The following is a 20,467-nucleotide window of genomic DNA, read 5'->3' as shown; positions in this document are numbered from 1 at the left end:
TACCAGTACTGGAGGTAGAAACACACATAACACCATATCATCATACCAGTACTGGAGGTAGAAACACACATAACACCATATCATCATACCAATACTGGAGGTAGAAACACACATAACACCATGATTCAATCATCATACCAATACTGGAGGTAGAAACAGACATAACACCATATCATCATACCAGTACTGGAGGTGCATAAAGCCCAACATCAGTCAGAGTTTGACCAGCCTTCATAGGGACCTATTAATAAAGACTAACTGTGGTTTATGACCTGGCTCATCAGTACAAACTGAGTTAAGCATGGCTGCTGGCACGGTGCAGTGGAAACCATAATGCTATAATATACACTACTCTGTACAATGAAAAACATTTCATCTCTGTGTAACAACCCATTAGCCCAGCCTGGCCACTAGATTCCATAGCTGTGAGTGAGGTCAGCGAGACATTGTGCCTTTAAAAAAAAGAGAGACAGAGAGAGAGACAGAGAGAGAGAGAGGGAGAGAAAGTGAGAGAGAGAGGGAGAGAGAGTGAGAGAGAGAGAGACAGAGAGAGAGAGACAGAGAGACAGAGAGACAGAGAGAGAGAGAGAGGGAGAGAAAGTGAGAGAGAGAGGGAGAGAGTGAGAGAGAGAGAGACAGAGAGAGAGAGAGAGAGACAGAGAGAGAGACAGAGAGAGAGACAGAGAGAGAGAGAGAGGGACAGAGAGAGACAGAGAGAGAGAGACAGAGTGGGTTGCTGCGGCTACTATGTGTCTGTCAGGTGAAGGAGGGGTGGTGGTTTTTACTGCCTGTGTTTTAATTAGCAGCAACACTCAGAGCACTTAGCCAGCAGCAACCCTGAGAGAATATCGCTGATCAGCCACATCGATCCATGGCCAGAACACTTATGAGTGTTCATAAGGAGGCGATGGAAGAATGAGGGCAGACTAACAGCAAGAGAGGGCCCTGAATTTAGCATTAAAAGGATAACTTATTCCAGACCACATTAAATCATCTCTCAGTAGATTCAGAGAGAGAGAGAGAGAGCAGCTCCAGTTTGACACCCAAGATGGAAATACGGTCGCAACTGAAGGATCTTGTTAAGTCTTAATGGAAGCATCATATGTGACAAATGGTTATCCATCCATACCTCACCTTTATCCATCCATACCTCACCTTTATCCATCCATACCTCACCTTTATCCATCCATACCTCACCTTTGTCCATCCATACCTCACCTTTGTCCATCCATACCTCACCTAAATATATCAGAGCTGAGTAAACAACCAACACCTCCTAATATTCTTCATCAGTCCAGGGACATCGGCTGTGTTGTGTGTAAGTGTGTGTGTGTGCGCACATGTCTGTGGGTGTCTGTGCACACGTGCATGTGTGTGGGCGTGCGTGTGTGTGTTAGTGAGTGTTAAAGTGTAAATCTTTGTGCAGCTGTCCTGGGAAATATCTGGGAGTAAGTCAAGCAGGCTGAACTGAACCTGTTCACACCAGGCTCCAAATGTCCTTACATCTCTATAGGGCCCAGTTGGTACTGGGATTATATCACATTAGGGTCCAAATGGTTCTGGGGTTACATCTCTATAGGGTCCAGTTGGTACTGGGGTTATATCTATATAGGGCCCAGTTGGTACTGGGGTTACATCTCTATAGGGTCCAGTTGGTTCTGGTACTGAGGTTACGTCTCCATAGGGCCCAGTTGGTACTGGGGTTACATCTCTATAGGGTCCAGTTGGTACTGGGGTTACACCTCTATAGGGTCCAGTTGGTTCTGGGGTTACATCTCTATAGCGTCCAGTTGGTACTGGGGTTACATCTCAATAGGGTACAGTTGGTACTAGGGTTAAATCTCTATAGGGTCAGTTTGGTATTGAGGTTTCATCCCTATAGGGTCCAGTTGGTACTGGGGTTACATCTCTATAGGGCCCAGTTGGTTCTGGGGTTACATCTCTATAGCGTCCAGTTGGTACTGGGGTTACATCTCTATAGGGTCCAGTTGGTTCTGGTACTGAGGTTACATCTCTATAGGGTCCAGTTGGGACTGGGGTTACATCTCTATAGGGTCCAGATGGTACTGAGGTTACATCTCTATAGGGTCCAGATGGTACTGAGGTTACATCTCTATAGGGTTCAGTTGGTACTGGGGGCACTAGTCCAGGTAGCCTAGTGGTTAGAACTTTGGACTAGTAACCGAAAGGTTTGCAAGATCAAATCCCTGAGATGACAAGGTAAAAAAATCGGTCGTTTTGCCCCTGAACAAGGTTAGTTAACCAACTGTTCCTAGGCCGTCATTGAAAATAAGAATTTGTTCTTAACTGACTTGCCTAGGTAAATAAAGGTTAAATAAATAATTGAGGTAAATTATGGATCAGCAGCTTCCTGGGCAGGGCCACTGAATTAACTTCCCCCAATCACATCGCTTGTCACACTACAAAAACAAAACTCAACTTGAGACCATCCTCACTTCTATCCATCAAACAGACATATAAACTACAGTTAACCTTTTGCGGTCTTGTTTTTCAGCCATTAATCGGAAATGCCTTATTTAATAACAGCATTTTGTGAAATGCTTTTAGAAGGCCAGCGATGGTCTTCACAGTCCAATGAGGTGTTACATTTGTTCAATAAGTAAACCAAATCCGATAGGTGAGTTAATGGCAGTATTCAAAGCCTTGTCGGGTTCAGAAACACGCAGTGTACAGGTTGTTGTCATGCCCTCTTCCCAAGGCCCTGATAATGAAATCCACAGGAGAGCCATACAGTGTGTTTTTGGAGGTAATATAATGTACAGTATTTCTGGAGGTAACATCATGTATTTCTGGAGGTAGTATAATGTATTTCTTGAGGTAACAATGTATTTCTGGAGGTAACATAATGTATTTCTGGAGGTAACAATGTATTTCTGGAGGTAGTATAATGTATTTCTTAAGGTAGTATAATGCATTTCTGGAGGTAACAATGTATTTCTGGAGGTAGTATAATGTATTTCTTAAGGTAGTATAATGCATTTCTGGAGGTAACAATGTATTTCTGGAGGTAACATAATGTATTTCTGGAGGTAACATAATGTATTTCTGGAGGTAGTATAATGTATTTCTGGAGGTAGTATAATGTATTTCTGGAGGTAGTATAATGTATTTCTGGAGGTAACATAATGCATTTCTGGAGGTAACATAATGTATTTCTGGAGGTAATATAATGTACAGTATTTCTGGAGGTAACCTCATGTATTTCTGGAGGTAGTATAATGTATTTCTTGAGGTAGTATAATGCATTTCTGGAGGTAGTATATTGTATTTCTGGAGGTAGTATAATCTATTTCTGGAGGTAGTATAATGTATTTCTGGAAGTAGTATAATGTATTTCTGGAGGTAGTATAATGTATTTCTGGAGGTAGTATAATGTATTTCTGGAGGTAGTATAATGTCTTTCTGGAGGTAACATAATGTATTTCTGGAGGTAACATAATGTATTTCTGGAAGTAACATAATGTATTTCTTGAGGTAGTATAATGTATTTCTGGAAGTAACAATGTATTTCTGGAGGTAACATAATGTATTTCTGGAGGTAACATAATGTATTTCTGGAAGTAACATAATGTACTTCTAGAAGTAACTATGTATTTCTGGAGGTAATATAATGTACAGTATTTCTGGAGGTAGTATAATGTATTTCTTGAGGTAGTATAATGCATTTCTGGAGGTAACATAATGTATTTCTGGAGGTAACATAATGTATTTCTGGAGGTAGTATAATGTATTTCTGGAGGTAATATAATGTATTTCTGGAGGTAGTATAATGTATTTCTGGAGGTAACATAATGTATTTCTGGAGGTAATATAATGTACAGTATTTCTGGAGGTAACATAATGTATTTCTGGAGGTAACATAATGTATTTCTGGAGGTAATATAATGTACAGTATTTCTGGAGGTAACATCATGTATTTCTGGAGGTAACATAATGTATTTCTGGAGGTAATATAATGTACAGTATTTCTGGAGGTAACATAATGTATTTCTGGAGGTAACATAATGTATTTCTGGAGGTAACATAATGTATTTCTGGAGGTAACATAATGTATTTCTGGAGGTAGTATAATGTATTTCTGGAGGTAACATAATGTATTTCTGGAGGTAGTATAATGTATTTCTGGAGGTAGTATAATGTATTTCTGGAGGTAACATAATGTATTTCTGGAGGTAACATAATGTATTTCTGGAGGTAATATAATGTATTTCTGGAGGTAACAATGTATTTCTGGAGGTAGTATAATGTATTTCTGGAGGTAACATAATGTATTTCTGGAGGTAACATAATATATTTCTGGAGGTAACATAATGTATTTCTGGAGGTAGTATAATGTATTTCTGGAGGTAACATAATGTATTTCTGGAGGTAATATAATGTATTTCTGGAGGTAATATAATGTATTTCTGGAGGTAACATAATGTATTTCTGGAGGTAATATAATGTATTTCTGGAGGTAACAATGTATTTCTGGAGGTAGTATAATGTATTTCTGGAGGTAACATAATATATTTCTGGAGGTAGTATAATGTATTTCTGGAGGTAGTATAATGTATTTCTGGAGGTAACATAATGTATTTCTGGAGGTAATATAATGTATTTCTGGAGGTAACAATGTATTTCTGGAGGTAGTATAATGTATTTCTGGAGGTAACAATGTATTTCTTGAGGTAGTATAATGTATTTCTGGAGGTAACATAATGTATTTCTGGAGGTAATATAATGTATTTCTGGAGGTAACAATGTATTTCTGGAGGTAGTATAATGTATTTCTGGAGGTAACATAATGTATTTCTGGAGGTAACATAATGTATTTCTGGAGGTAACATAATATATTTCTGGAGGTAGTATAATGTATTTCTGGAAGTAGTATAATGTATTTCTGGAGGTAGTATAATATATTTCTGGAGGTAGTATAATGTATTTCTGGAGGTAACATAATGTATTTCTGGAAGTAACATAATGTATTTCTGGAGGTAACATAATGTATTTCTGGAGGTAACATAATGTATTTCTGGAGGTAACAATGTATTTCTGGAAGTAGTATAATGTATTTCTGGAGGTAGTATAATGTATTTCTGGAGGTAGTATAATGTATTTCTGGAGGTAGTATAATGTATTTCTGGAGGTAACATAATGTATTTCTGGAAGTAACATAATGTATTTCTTGAGGTAGTATAATGTATTTCTGGAAGTAACAATGTATTCCTGGAGGTAACATAATGTATTTCTGGAAGTAACATAATGTACTTCTAGAAGTAACTATGTATTTCTGGAGGTAATATAATGTATTTCTGGAGGTAACATAATGTATTTCTTGAGGTAGTATAATGTATTTCTGGAAGTAACAATGTATTTCTGGAGGTAACATAATGTATTTCTGGAAGTAACATAATGTACTTCTAGAAGTAACTATGTATTTCTGGAGGTAATATAATGTATTTCTGGAGGTAACATAATGTATTTCTTGAGGTAGTATAATGTATTTCTGGAAGTAACAATGTATTTCTGGAGGTAGTATAATGTATTTCTGGAGGTAGTATAATGTATTTCTGGAGGTAATATAATGTATTTCTGGAGGTAACATAATGTATTTCTTGAGGTAGTATAATGTATTTCTGGAGGTAATATAATGTATTTCTGGAGGTAGTATAATGTATTTCTGGAGGTAATATAATGTATTTCTGGAGGTAACATAATGTATTCTGGAGGTAGTATAATGTATTTCTGGAGGTAGTATAATATATTTCTGGAAGTAACAATGTATTTCTGGAGGTAATATAATGTATTTCTGGAGGTAGTATAATATATTTCTGGAAGTAATATAATGTATTTCTGGAGGTAACATAATGTATTCTGGAGGTAGTATAATGTATTTCTGGAGGTCACATAATGTATTTCTGGAGGTAACAATGTATTTCTGGAGGTAACATAATGTATTTCTGGAGGTAACATAATGTATTTCTGGAAGTAACCATGTATTTCTGGAGGTAACATAATGTACTTCTAGAAGTAACTATGTATTTCTGGAGGTAATATAATGTATTTCTGGAGGTAACATAATGTACTTCTAGAAGTAACTATTTATTTCTGGAGGTAATATAATGTATTTCTGGAGGTAACATAATGTATTTCTGGAAGTAACCATGTATTTCTGGAGGTAACATAATGTATTTCTGGAAGTAACAATGTATTTCTGGAGGTAACATAATGTACTTCTAGAAGTACCTATGTATTTCTGGAGGTAATATAATGTATTTTCTAGCCTTCTTTTTCAAGTGAAAGGCAGGCAGCTTTGAGGAGATTAGTGGTTGTGTGTAAACTGGGGGAAGCTTTTGTGTTGGGCCATACAATGCAGCTTATCTCTGCCAGTCGTGAATTGATTTTCCTCAGGCCATGGTTCCACTGGGTCTGAAACTAGCAAGTGGAGACAAACTGGCCTGGTTCTGTCAGACATGTCTCTGAGCTGCAGGCGAGGCAAGGCGAGGCAGTGAGGTAATCTTACTTTTTAAAAAAACAAACCCATCACTGGATAGAAAAAACCCCATTTGAAACTAGCGCTACCTTTTAAGACTTATCCTTAGCTCTTAATGGAAACAACTGTTATAGCTGAACAAATGGATTGATAGAGTGACAGTGACCAGAAGGAATAGCTTCCATTTGTTCAGATATACCTGTAAATTGTGAAGTGTCTGTTGAAGGGACCCATATGAAAGATACGCATATTGTAACCAAGTTCATTTTATTGTAGGCATTACTATGTTTCAAAGATGATGGGTTTGGAGAATATTTTTCTTAAATAATTTGTGTTTATTCAGAATAAACTAATAAAGATTCCATTATACTCTGGCAAGGATCAGCTGTAGTTCTCTGCAGCAGTTTAACCATCTGTCAAAATTTTTATTTTACCTATATTTAACCTGGCAAGTCAGTTAAGAACAAATTCGTATTTTCAATGAAGGTCTAGGAACAGTGGGTTAACTGCCTTGTTCAGGGGCAGAACAACTGATTTTTACCTTCGATCTTGCAACCTTTCGTTACTAGTCCAACATTCTAACCACTATGCTACCTGCCGCCCTGAAATTAAGAGAACAAATACTATACTGTAAATTGAGGATGCAATTCAGGGTTTTCACACCCACCCCGGGTGCACGTTTTGGTTTTTGCCCAGGACAGAGTTTGAGAAAAACCTTGGTGTAGACTATGACTAGTAGAATTGGCTTTGTCATCAATGCTGGCTCCCTTCTGGTGACAGAGTGAAAATCATTTCCCCTTAATGATGAAGGCTTTCCTGTTTCATTTAATTAAGTTTCAAAATTCTACCGACTTCAGCAAAATTACCTTTGAATAAGGGCCTTTTTCCTTCTTAAACATACACAGCAATGAACAGCGAGTCCATATTAGTGAACATAAATGATGTTTTCTGTAGACCACACTTCATTTCATCATTGTGATTATTGCACTAGGAAAATATGTACTGTATGCTGCATCCTGGTGGCAGATTTAAGGTCAGACTAGCGTGATTGAAGAAACAGATAGGGTCATCTGGAATGGTCTTATTAGCCATGAAGGATTACGGCTGGTTCAGAGCTCACTCCATAAACATAGACTATATCAATTGCATGTTGAGGCCATGGTTGAATTCGTGCCATCATATTTGAGGTAAGTGCATTAACCGGAGAACACCAAAGCATACTTTTCACATGATGACACTGAAACATTCTCTGTAGATGACTTTGGGAGTGTAAAAAGTGTTCAGAGCAGGCGTAACTAATGCACTGATTTCTCAATTAGGGGAATGCAGCGGAGACTCACTCCCTTTCCATTGCTGGTGCTTAAAGCAAAACAAACAGGATGAAACAAGCTCATAATTCATGCTATTGATAGCTAGATCACACCATTTAGAGGACAATTTATTCCACCAGAGCCCACCTGCTACAGAGCCCACCTGCTACAGAGCCCACCTGCTACAGAGCCAACATGCTACAGAGCCTCACAGGTACAGTATCTACGACCTCAGAGACTGACGGGGATGCAAATATGCAACAATCACAAGAAAGAGGGTAAATACCATATCATTATAATGACTATTCTATGAGGGAAAAAAGTGCAGAGGAGATGTTGGAGGATAAAAACAACCTCAAAGATGTATCATAAACAGCAACATATATCAGTGCTTCAGAGTGGCGCAGCGGTCTAAGGCACTGCATCTCAGTGCTAGAGGCGTCACTACAGACACCCTGGTTTGATTCCAGGCTGTATCACAACCGGCTGTGATTGGGAGTCCCATAGGGCGGCGCACAGTTGTCCCAGCGTCATCTGGCTGTCATTGTAAATAAGAATTTGCTCTTAACTGACTTGCCTAGTTAAATGAAGGTTAAATGAATAAATATATAATATCCTCCCTTAATTGATGTAAAATTGACTTTTTTTTTTACATTGACAATGAGGTGACATGTTCACAGTATCATTAACATGTACGTTGGTTCATGGTAAATCTTTTCCATTAGCGGGGCCTTTGGTGTCAAGAGCAGGGCAGGTCCTTTCGAGACCTGCCAAGTATGTTCCACTGAGAAACACCAAAGACGTTGGTAGTCTGATTGGGCACTTGATGAGAATAATAGAATAATGAGGGCATGCTGGTTCAGAAAGCCTGAAAAATAACATGTAAGTGTTTTTTTATTCAAAAGCTTTGCTACCATGGTTCGGGAAATAATGATGTTCTTTGTGAGAGCACTTTCCATCAAGAGGGTAGTGCGGAACTCGTTGTGCAAAAGGCCTTTACTCCACGTTTCCTGGGTAACACTGCCAATGCCTGTCGCTACGGGGTCAGCAGGGCTTAGCAACACTTACATCCGTGGATTCATTTGGGACTATTTTAATCTTTTGATACAAAAGATGAAAAGTCCCATGTATTAAGATTCAGCCAATCAAAGTTATACGCGTGCCATGTTTAATCTGTAACGTAAAGCATGCTGTCAAACAAAAATGCATAAAATGCACAAAAGCCCTTTACACTACCAAAGCAAATGCTTATTGAGTTTCAAAGACCCCGATTTATCATTTATTTTGAAAGGCAGTGTGTATATGTGTGGGGGGTGTATCATACTGATTTATTCCAGCTATGGCAGCACATTGCTGATGTCTGCAGTCAAATCAAGCGGAAGAAACAAGCAGGCGTGTGTCTGAGCTGATTACAGCCTTTTGAAATGATACCCGTATATATCCTACAGTTGGGGAACATCATTTATGGATTGATGTGGATCAGCATGAATTATCATATAGAGTTGTCTAATCTGTATGTATGCGCACCTTAGAAAAAGGTACTTGTGTTTCTCTATGGACGCAGGTGGCATGTGGGTCATGCATGATGCACCTGTTGCATTAGAACTGAAATGACACGAGTCCAACCACACCAGGAGTAAACCAGTAGTATACCTTAGTTGGTCTATTTAGCTGGAGAAAATGAATGCATTGAAATACCAAAGTAGAGGCGGAAAGACGGGGAAGAGATGGAATGTGGAAAGGGGATGTATTTGACTTCAGGCTTTATTTGGGCAGAGACAGGGCACAACCTTGTGTTGTATTTGTGCAGGATGTGATGTCAGACCCATGTGTTGTTCTCCTCTGTCTATTGGTCTGCCTCTCTGTCTGCAAACTGAGGGAAAACTGCTGTTATCTGTCTGCATCAATGACCCAGGGCTTCTCTAGATCTATGGCATGGACATCTTTCACACGCTGAACTGCACATCACAGATCAAGGGTCAACTTCACATACAGCAGTCCTGAAAATAGACAAACACACAGCAACGTGGACATACGGGCCTCACGGCTAGTTTCTTAATGGCAGTTCTATGTACCAGGGTTGGGTTCAATTCAAATTGAAAGGAGTCAATTCAGGAAGTGATTTGAATGAACAATTCTGAAATGTAATAACTTTTCAAATAAATAAGCTTGCACTTTCAGTTGATTGACAAGTCATTGAAAATAAATGTAATTTCTTCTATTATTGAATTATAATGTTTGTTAACCTGCTATATTTTATCTATTTTTAAACGCATATAGCAGTCTATAAATGCATATCACTGCGAGAGTGACAGAGCAGCTGTCTCAGGGTGAGAAAGGCCAGGCAGTGGGACGCGACGGGAGACAGGCTTGTTTGTCCACTACAACGCCCCCTCTCTCCCAGGGATGGGCCCTGATTGGAAGAGGAGATCATTGCAGGGATAAGAGACCTGATAAGAGAACAGTTATGAGGCAGTGAAGGAATAATATGAGTGGTCTGGCTGTGTGTTTAGGTCCCATGGGAAGAATCTGAGTTAGTTCCACTCAGAGAACATTTTTCATCACCACGCAGAGGCCAGTCTCACTTAGTTTAAGCATTACAATCCCTACATTAACAGATATTAAAGAAAAACCTGAAAGTGAAAGCAAATCAAACTGCAACAGGCTAGAGTTGCCCTGTCTGGTAAAACATACTGTCACAGCTGGTGAACATGTTCAACGTATGCTTAACCTAACTAACCCCCACCACAGAACAGGGGCCTCCCATGAGGACAAAAGTGCTGACTGATATCTGAACGTTCTCAGCAAGGGGCAGAGTAAACAGGAGATGAAATTGATTGATTCAGCATTGCCTATCTGAGGACACTCACAATTGCATTAGCATGGACCCCATGGCCTTAAAGTCACCTGGCTACAGCACTGTGGGAATGAAGCTGCGCCACTCGTCTGGACGGCAAATTGATTGATGGCTGTTGCCTTGAGTGTTTGGGGGAGGGGGGGCGGACAGCACACACCAGAGACTGAGTCTAATCTGCGGCATGTCTTTACTATGGCTAAATTACTATTCAGGAGAGATCCATCAGTTGAGGGCAGAGAGACAGAGACGGGGGGATGATGTGGCCCGCTGTGTCACAGGTAATCACACCATCTATTCATCTAAACATCCCATTCAAACAAAGAGAGAGGAGAGACGGGTGTGGGGAAAGAAAGACAGAGATACCTTGGCCTAAATCAGCGCCACAGGTAACTTCCACAAAGCTGTGAACGATCTGAGAGACAAGGCAAGAAGGGCATTCTATGCCATCAAAAGAAACATAAATTTCAACATACCAATTAGGATTTGGCTAAAAATACTTGAATCAGTCATAGAGCCCATTGCCCTTTATGGTTGTGAGGTCTGGGGTCCGCTCACCAACCAAGACTTCACAAAATGGGACAAACACCAAATTGAGACTCTGCACGCAGAATTCTGCAAAAATATCCTCCGTGTACAACGTAGAACACCAAATAATGCATGCAGAGCAGAATTAGGCCGATACCCACTAATTATCAAAATCCAGAAAAGAGCTGTTAAATTCTACAACCACCTAAAAGGAAGCGATTCACAAACCTTCCATAACAAAGCCATCACCTACAGAGAGATGAACCTGGAGAAGAGTCCCCTAAGCAAGCTGGTCCTGGGGCTCTGTTCACAAACACAAACATACACTACAGAGCCCCAGGACAGCAACACAATTAGACCCAACCAAATCATGAGAAAACAAAAAGATAATTACTTAACACATTGGAAAGAATTAACAAAAAAACAGAGCAATGCTATTTGGCCCTACACAGAGAGTACACAGCGGCAGAATACCTGACCACTGTGACTGACCCAAAATTAAGGAAAGCTTTGACTATGTACAGACTCAGTGAGCATAGCCTTGCTATTGAGAAAGGCCGCCGTAGGCAGACATGGCTCTCAAGAGAAGACAGGCTATGTGCTCACTGCCCACAAAATGAGGTGGAAACTGAGCTGCACTTCCTAACCTCCTGCCCAATGTATGACCATATTAGAGAGACATATTTCCCTCAGATTACACCGATCCACAAAGAATTCGAAAACAAATCCAATTTTGAAAAACTCCCATATCTACTGGGTGAAATTCCACAGTGTGCCATCACAGCAGCAAGATTTGTGACCTGTTGCCACGAGAAAAGGGCAACCAGTGAAGAACAAACACCATTGTAAATACAACCCATATTTATGCTCATTTATTTTATCTTGTGTCCTTTAACCATTTGTACATTGTTAAAACACTGTATATATATATAATATGACATTTGTAATGTCTTTACTGTTTTGAAACTTCTGTATGTGTAATGTTTACTGTTCATTTTTGTTGTTTTTCACTTTATATATTCACTTTGTATGTTGTCTACCTCACTTGCTTTGGCAATGTTAACACATGTTTCCCATGCCAATAAAGCCCTTGAATTGAATTGATAGAGAGATACATGGGGGGGAGGGAACATTCAAAAGGGGGAGGGGAGTCAGTTGGGGGAGGGGCATCAGTGGGGGAAGGGCTAAGTTAAAAAAACATCAATCTCAAGGTTGGGTTTCTCTTTTCTGTCAGACCGAGATGAAGCAGAGGAGTGTGAGGGAGGCCTAACATTTACAGTTAATATTGTATATTCAATGTTTTATTTTCTCAATAGCTGTGCAGACATTGATTAGTTTACACTGGGGTCTTCAAACGATCACCCATGGAGATCCAGTGTGAATGCTTATTCACTCTGGTTATCAAGGTGAAATATAGACACACATTGGCTTGCACAGTGGGTAGACAGCAGTAGCAGCATATAGCTGTCTACATGAAGAGTATTAGCCTATCCCTGTGCGTGACAAACAACTTCAAATGTTTATCTGTAGGTGAAGTGATTAAAGCACCCATCTATTTATGCTGATAGCCTCACTATATTCATAGAGCTGTCTCATTGTTTACACAGCATCAGCAGTTCAATGCCTTGAACAATCCAAACCCCAATGCTCTAACCTTTGGGCACTCAGTTAATGGTCTACCACAAAACTACTTTTCAATTTCATTTTAAATGCATAGCCGGAGCGCGGGGTGGGTGTCAGAGACAGAAAGAATAATGACACGAAGGAAATGAGTGATAGTGGATAGAAGGACGACAGTTGCTCTTCGTGGCAGGGTCCTTCCGAAGGCCTTCACTATGTAGCGCACCAGGCAGCATGTGTCGGCCAGGGAAAGTACAACAATCAATCCTAACCTGACCCATTGAGGTGTGTGTGCCGGAGACGTGATCCTCATTATTAAGTTGCCACGGGACATCAATTGTCCTGTCGAAGGAAGGTGGCCCACAGCCTGAGCTTTGATCTGCAGGGGTTAGGGGGGTTAGAGGGGACACACTCCGTGGCAGAAGCCTGGTCATTTTCCTACCGTCCTACCCCAGGAACACTCCGGCCCATCCACCCACACCACATTCCCTTTCCGTGGTGTTACATTGTCCAACCAAATGAAGAGTCACATCCTGTGACTGGCTAATTGTTTTACAAGATTCCCTGGGGTTACAGTGTCAACCAGATGGGTCAGAGGGCAGCCGTCTGTGACATCACTATGAGACAGAGGGAGAGAGAAAGAGAGGGAGAAAGAGAGAGAGGGAATAGGAGAGAGAGGGAGGAATAGACAGAGGGAGATAGAAAGAGAGAGAGGGAATAGGAGAGAGAGGAAGAGAGAAGGAGAGAGAAAGAGAGGGAGAAAGAGAGAGAGGGAATAGGAGAGAGAGGAAGAGAGAAGGAGAGAGAAAGAGAGGGAGAAAGAGAGAGAGGGAATAGTAGAGAGAGGAATAGAGAAGGAGAGAGAAAGAGAGGGATAAAGAGATAGAGGGAATAGGAGAGAGAGGGAGGAAGAGACAGAGGGAGAGAGAAAGAGAGAGAGAGACAGAGGGAGAGAGGGAGGAAGAGAGAGGGAGAGAGAAAGAGAGGGAGAAAGAGAGGGAATAGGAGAGAGAGGGAGGAAGAGAGAGGGAGAGAGAAAGATAGAGAGGGAATAGGAGAGAGAGGGAAGAAGAGAGAGGGAGAGAGAAAGAAAGAGAGGGAATAGGAGAGAGAGGGAGGAAGACACAGAGGGAGATAGAAAGAGAGAGAGGGAGGAAGAGACAGAGGGAGATAGAAAGAGGGTGCTACAGAGTGTGAGAGAGAGAGAGAGAGAGAAGAGAGATATGGGGAGAGAGGAGACTCTCAATGTCAGCTCTTTGACATGCCACATGTTTCACTGGGATTGAGAAAACAAGTTTAATGCTCTGAATTGATGTCTTTGCTGATTTTGCGGATAAAGTATTTTTTTTCTGATCAGTGACTCAATGAAAAGTCACCTTGATTTCTTCTGCATATTATTTCCATGAGAGAGAGCAAGAGAGGAAGGGGGTAGGGAGAGGGAGAAGGGAGGGTGAGGGAGCGGGGAGGGAGGGGCAGAGCAAGAGGAGAGAGGCATTCTCTGTCTCTATACCAGTATTAGTATAGGACCTGTAGAAAACTACTTCAAAAGATCAGTCTATGATCAGCATAATAGTACAAAAGTACTTATTGAGCTTTTACCTTGCACCAAGATCCCAAACCCAACAAAAATACATGAGATATTTTACAGTAAATACTGTATAAACACATTGAGTGCAGTCATGTTAATAGGCCAGGCACTCACTGAGGTGTTCTGGCATTGGATACAGGAGCTGTTGAAGCGTACAGCTGGGATGCGTTGCATCTTGCCCTGGATGTTAAACACACACTCATAGTTCTTCTGTCCAGACTGGGGCTGAGGGAGGTTCCGGGCTCGCAGCGTGATTGGACGAATGATCCCTGCAGGTACCAGGATGTCACTGGTGGGCAGGATCTGGGGACAGCCCTGAAAATCAACAATCACAAATAAAGTTAAAAATTAACACTCTGCTCATTTTCTTTGCAAAGCCAAACCCATTACAATAAAAGTGATTAATAAACATAATCGTTAATTAAAACTTGGTCTACATAGCTAAGGAAGACGTATTGATTCCAGTTTATTGAGCGGTGAGCAGCAGTGAGTAATGTCCATTAGCGGCACTACTTCCACATCAGGGCAGAAGGACTCCTGTACAGACGCACAGAGGCCATTAAACGTGGGAATGGCTTGAAACCAAAGCAAAAAATAGGTTCAAATCCCTATTACACAGCTGTTGGATACATCTCTGATTTGATGAGCCACAAGTTTCTCTGAAAATCACACTGATGAAGCGGGAAATTAACATCTTCCTTAATCCTGCATGTCTGCCTGTGCTAGTGAGGTGAGCACAGATCGAGAGCCCAGAGAGGGTCCAGGCATTTATCACAGGGATTCATATTGACATTGCAGGAAACAATGCATAAACGATCTCGGAAGTCACACGGAAGTCAGTATTGATGCAATGATTACAATCTGAGAAAAATGACGATGAGCGCATCCCCACCCGAGAGAGATACCACAGCAGCTTAATGACACCCTCTGTATTAAAGGGTATTTAGAATCATCTGTTATCCATTTAGCACTGAACAATAATCAAGGAGGCTGTAAAAGTCTGCCAGGGTGGATGTGATAAATCAGAGGCCTTTTCTGGGCGGGCGTTGGTGGCGAGGTGGGCGGGTGGTGGTGGCGAGGAGGGTGAGGAGAAGCCTCTCTAGTCTGCAGGACAGACACACAGAGCGCCAGCCAACGCCTCGGTGAAAATGATGCAACTCCACAGCCCACACAGCCATAAATCTTGTGTCTGGCAAGTGATTTGTAAAGGTTTATATATATGGTGCATCAATAAATCTAATTTTCATACTCTGTGGATGAAGAGAAAGATTTACTTCCTGCAGGGAGGTGGTGGGGGTGGTGTTCTGACTTCAAATGAATCCGATTTATCAGCATAACCTCTAGCATAGCCTCTTGCTCCACAGTGAGAACTGAAGGCTCCAGAATGGAGATGGTTTAGCCTTTTGGAGATTATGAATGTCTCAGATTGCTTCTCAACGCTGCTCTGTCAATTGCCAGGTTGACATTCAAAACACCAAATAGATCCACATATGCCACACCGAGTCACCAGGGACCCAGCATCAACACCTGGTGTGCCAGAACATTCTAAATCATGTCCAGTGTGCATACATCAAAGGCTATATGACTGCAAACACTTCTGAATAGCAAAACTTTCCCTGGTAACAGCCAAATACATTTGACCAAATTTGTACATTTTGGAAAAAGGGGAAAAACGAGGACAGACTAGCAACATTCTGGTAACCAGGTGATGCTGTACAGTAGCACATCTCTGATGGGCTAAGAGCTACTATCTATCTGTAGAGAGCTCTATTCAATGGCTGACATATAAGTACCGTGGATCTGGTTACTCAGGGCCTGAGTGGATTTCATTGCTACCTACATCAGAGTAAAAGCAGCATGGGCCTTGAAGAGCATCACAGAGAGGCTTTGAGTGGCTGGCACATCAGAAACATCATGATTCATTTAACAGAGTATTGCAGCAAGAGCAGTAACATATTTTAGGTGAGGACTCACGTCTCATGAAACTTAATGGGTTTTTCACCGTTTTCAATTATTTAAGTGGACACATTATAAAACCCAAAACTACTACTACAAAAACTAGTTTTATCAGAAAAGCATGAACGTGTGTGTGTGTAATTCAAAATGAATCATTACTTTGGTCATTCAAAATAAATGTAAGTATTCTCTAAGTCGTTACACACAGTGTTCTGGACAGAGGCATTTCTCATGGTTTCTCTCAGTGGAGTTTGAACATGAATGAATTCCTCTGTATGTGTTTAACACACACATAACCCCAAGATGCCACCACCATTCATTCTCGTCTGCTAAATTTAATTAACAAGCTTTAATCGACTGCATACTAGGGGTGAAACAAGATAAGTGGTTTGTTTATCAGAAACGTTACAAAGTGTGACATTTTAAAAAGCCCGGGGCAGGTAAGTGAGGTTTGTCATGATGAATTGGGACTCTTTCCACAAAGACAAGGAGAATACATTTCAAATAGACTGATTCACGAATCAAATCAAATGTGATTTGTCACATGCCTAGTAAACAACAGGTGTAGACCAACAGTGAAATGTTATTTGTCACATGCCTAGTAAAGAACAGGTGTAGACCAACAGTGAAATGTGATTTGTCACATGCCTAGTAAACAACAGGTGTAGACCAACAGTGAAATGTTATTTGTCACATGCCTAGTAAACAACAGGTGTAGACCAACAGTGAAATGTTATTTGTCACATGTCTAGTAAACAACAGGTGTAGACCAACAGTGAAATGTGATTTGTCACATGTCTAGTAAACAACAGGTGTAGACCAACAGTGAAATGTGATTTGTCACATGTCTAGTAAACAACAGGTGTAGACAGGTGTAGACATGCCTAAAAGAGTGAAATGTGATTTGTCACATGCCTAGTAAAGAACAGGTGTAGACCAACAGTGAAATGTGATTTGTCACATGCCTAGTAAACAACAGGTGTAGACCAACAGTGAAATGTGATTTGTCACATGCCTAGTAAAGAACAGGTGTAGACCAACAGTGAAATGTGATTTGTCACATGCCTAGTAAAGAACAGGTGTAGACCAACAGTGAAATGTGATTTGTCACATGCCTAGTAAACAACAGGTGTAGACCAACAGTGAAATGTGATTTGTCACATGCCTAGTAAACAACAGGTGTAGACCAACAGTGAAATGTGATTTGTCACATGCCTGAAATGTGATTTGTCACATGCCTAGTAAACAACAGGTGTAGACCAACAGTGAAATGTTATTTGTCACATGCCTAGTAAACAACAGGTGTAGACCAACAGTGAAATGTGATTTGTCACATGCCTAGTAAACAACAGGTGTAGACCAACAGTGAAATGTTATTTGTCACATGCCTAGTAAACAACAGGTGTAGACCAACAGTGAAATGTGATTTGTCACATGCCTAGTAAACAACAGGTGTAGACCAACAGCGAAATGTTTACTTACAGGTCCTTATCCAACAATGCAGAGTTAAAGATAAAGATTAAAATAAATAAAGATAACACGACTGCATCCGATGTGTGCTCTACTTGTAATGCTGGCTATGCTATGATGCACGCCATGCAGTACATGGGACACTAATGCAGTAAGCCATGCAATGAAGGAGCAGGCCCTCCTCGGTGGCAGGCCGACAGATCTGTAACAGTATTGTCTCTGAGGCAGCTGTGTATTCCCCCCTGAAGGGCCGTTCCCTGATGCTGATTAGCACCCCATTAAGGCGGCTCAGGCAGTTTACAGCCTGTTGACAGTGTTTCCATTAACCTTATTGTGCATATCCCAGTTATCACACAGCTAAGCACTTTTCTCTGTTGAAACATTAAAAGCCAGAGACGGGAGGCGGAATCATTTCTCTCTCTGTCTCTCTCTCTCTCTCTTTCTCTCTCTCTCTGTCTCTCTCTCTCTGTCTCCCTCTCCCTCTGTCTCTCCCCCCCTCTTTTTCACTCTGTTTCCCTCTCACTCTCTCTCTCTCTCTCTCTCTCTCATTTTCTTTCGCTCGCTCACTCTCTCTCTGAGAGCAGAGTAAGCAGAAAAAAGGATCTGTTGCTGTTTTCATATACATTTCTCCACCATTGCTTAGTCACTGTTCTTTCCCTATTCCATTTCTAGTCTCTTAATCTCATTTACAGTCTCCGTCACTGTAATCCTTGAAATGGGCCCCCTACGCATGGTAAAAAAAACACAACCCTCCAAATCATCTGAGAGCTGCTCCAATTAAATGCTAGCTACACAGCAGACTCCTTATTCTACCTAATCAAACTCCAACTAGCAGCTTCTAAACTCACCCTGGGAAATATATGGATTAAACACTGTGAGTTTGCTATTCTGGACTCCAATGTATACTGAACAAAAATATAATATAAACACAACATGTAAAATTGTGATCCAATGTATCATGAGCTGAAATAAAGCATCCCAGAAATGTTCTGTATTAACAAAAACATTATTTCTCTAAAATGTTGTGCACAAATTGGTTTACATCCCTGTTACTGAGCATTTCTCCATGCCAAGATAATCCATCAACCTGAAAGGTGTGGCATATCACAAAGCTGATTAAACAGCATGATCATTACACAGGTGCACCTTGTGCTGGGAACAATAAAGGGCCATTCTAAAATGTGCAGTTTTGTCACACAACACAATGCCACAGATGTCTCAAGTTTTGAGGGAGCGTGCAATTGCCATGCTGACTGCAGGAATGGACATCACAGTTGTTGCCAGATCATTTTATGTTAATTTCTCTACCATAAGCTGCCTCCAACATTGTTTTAGACAATTTGGCAGTAAATCCAACCGGCCTCACAACCGCAGACCATGTGTCACCACGCCAGCCAGGACATCCACATCTGGCTTCTTCACCTGCGGAATCGTCTGAGACCAGCCACCTGGACAGCTGATGAAACTGTGGGTTTGCACAACCAAATAATTTCTGGTAGAAACTGTCATAAACCGTCTCAGGGAAGCTCATCTGCGTGCTCATGGTCCTCACCAGGGTCTTGACCTGACTGCAGTTCGGCATCGTAACCGACTTCAGTGGGCAAATGCTCACCTTCGATGGCCACTGGCATGCTGGAGGAGTGTGCTCTTCACGGATGAATCCCGGTTTCAACTGTACCGGTCAGATGGCAGACAGTGTGTATGGTGTTGTGTGGGCGAGCGGTTTGCTGATGTCAACGTTGTGAACAGAGTGCCCCATGGTGGTGGTGGGGTTTGGTGTGGGCAGGCATAAGCTACGGACAACTGACACTTTTTAGCATTTTATTAATGGCAATTTGAATGCAAAAAGATACCGTGACAAGATCTTGAGGCCCATTGTCGTGCCATTCATCCGCCGCCATCACCTCGTGTTTCAGCATGATAGTGCACGGCCCAATGTCGCAAGGATCTGTACATAATTCCTGGAAGCTGAAAATGTCAAAGTTCTTCCATGGCCTGCATACTCACCAGACATGTCACCCATTGAGCATGTTTGGGATGCTCTGGATTGACGTGTACGACAGCGTGTTTCAGTTCCCGCCAATATCCAGCAACTTCGCACAGCCATTGAAGAGGAGTGGGAGAACGTTCCACAGGCCACAATCAACAGCCTGATCAACTCTGTGTATGAGGCAAATGATGGTCACACCAGATACTGACTGGTTTTCTGATCCACACCCCTACTTTTTTAAAAAGGTATCAAATCAAATCAAATGTTATTAGTCACTTGTGCCGAATACAACAGGTGTAGACCTTATGGTGAAATGCTGACTTACAAGCCCCTTAACCAACAATGCAGTTCAAGAAATAGAGTTAAGAAAATATTGACTAAATAAAGTAAAAAAATTATACAAAATAGCACAATAAAATAACAATAACGAGACTATATACAGGGGGTATTTGCGGGGTACAGGTTAGTTGAGGTCATTTGTACATGTAAAGTGACTATGCAGATAATAAACAGCAGCAGTGTACACACAAAGTGGGGGGTCGATGTAAATAATACGGATTTGCTTTTTGATGAACTGTTCAGCAGTCTTATGGCTTTGGGAGTAGAAGCTGTTAAGGAGCCTTTTGGACCTAGACTTTGTGCTCCGGTCTGCTTG

The 20,467-nt window shown here is 41.1% G+C and overlaps 1 protein-coding gene across 1 annotated transcript in view; it reads right to left on the bottom strand.

Annotated features, from left to right (window-relative positions):
- Positions 1-20,467, bottom strand: part of LOC115101848 (plexin A3-like) — a 237,838-nt gene that overhangs the window by 48,479 nt on the left and 168,892 nt on the right. Inside the window, 1 exon segment of the mRNA XM_065005252.1 lies at positions 14,511-14,711. Within this exon segment, the coding sequence (XP_064861324.1) occupies positions 14,511-14,711 (201 nt within the window).

This window comes from Oncorhynchus nerka, linkage group LG20 (assembly GCF_034236695.1).
Source record: "Oncorhynchus nerka isolate Pitt River linkage group LG20, Oner_Uvic_2.0, whole genome shotgun sequence".
NCBI classification, from domain to species: Eukaryota; Metazoa; Chordata; class Actinopteri; order Salmoniformes; family Salmonidae; genus Oncorhynchus; species Oncorhynchus nerka.
Note: the sequence above shows the minus strand (reverse complement) of the source record. Positions and strands in the feature narration are given on the sequence as shown.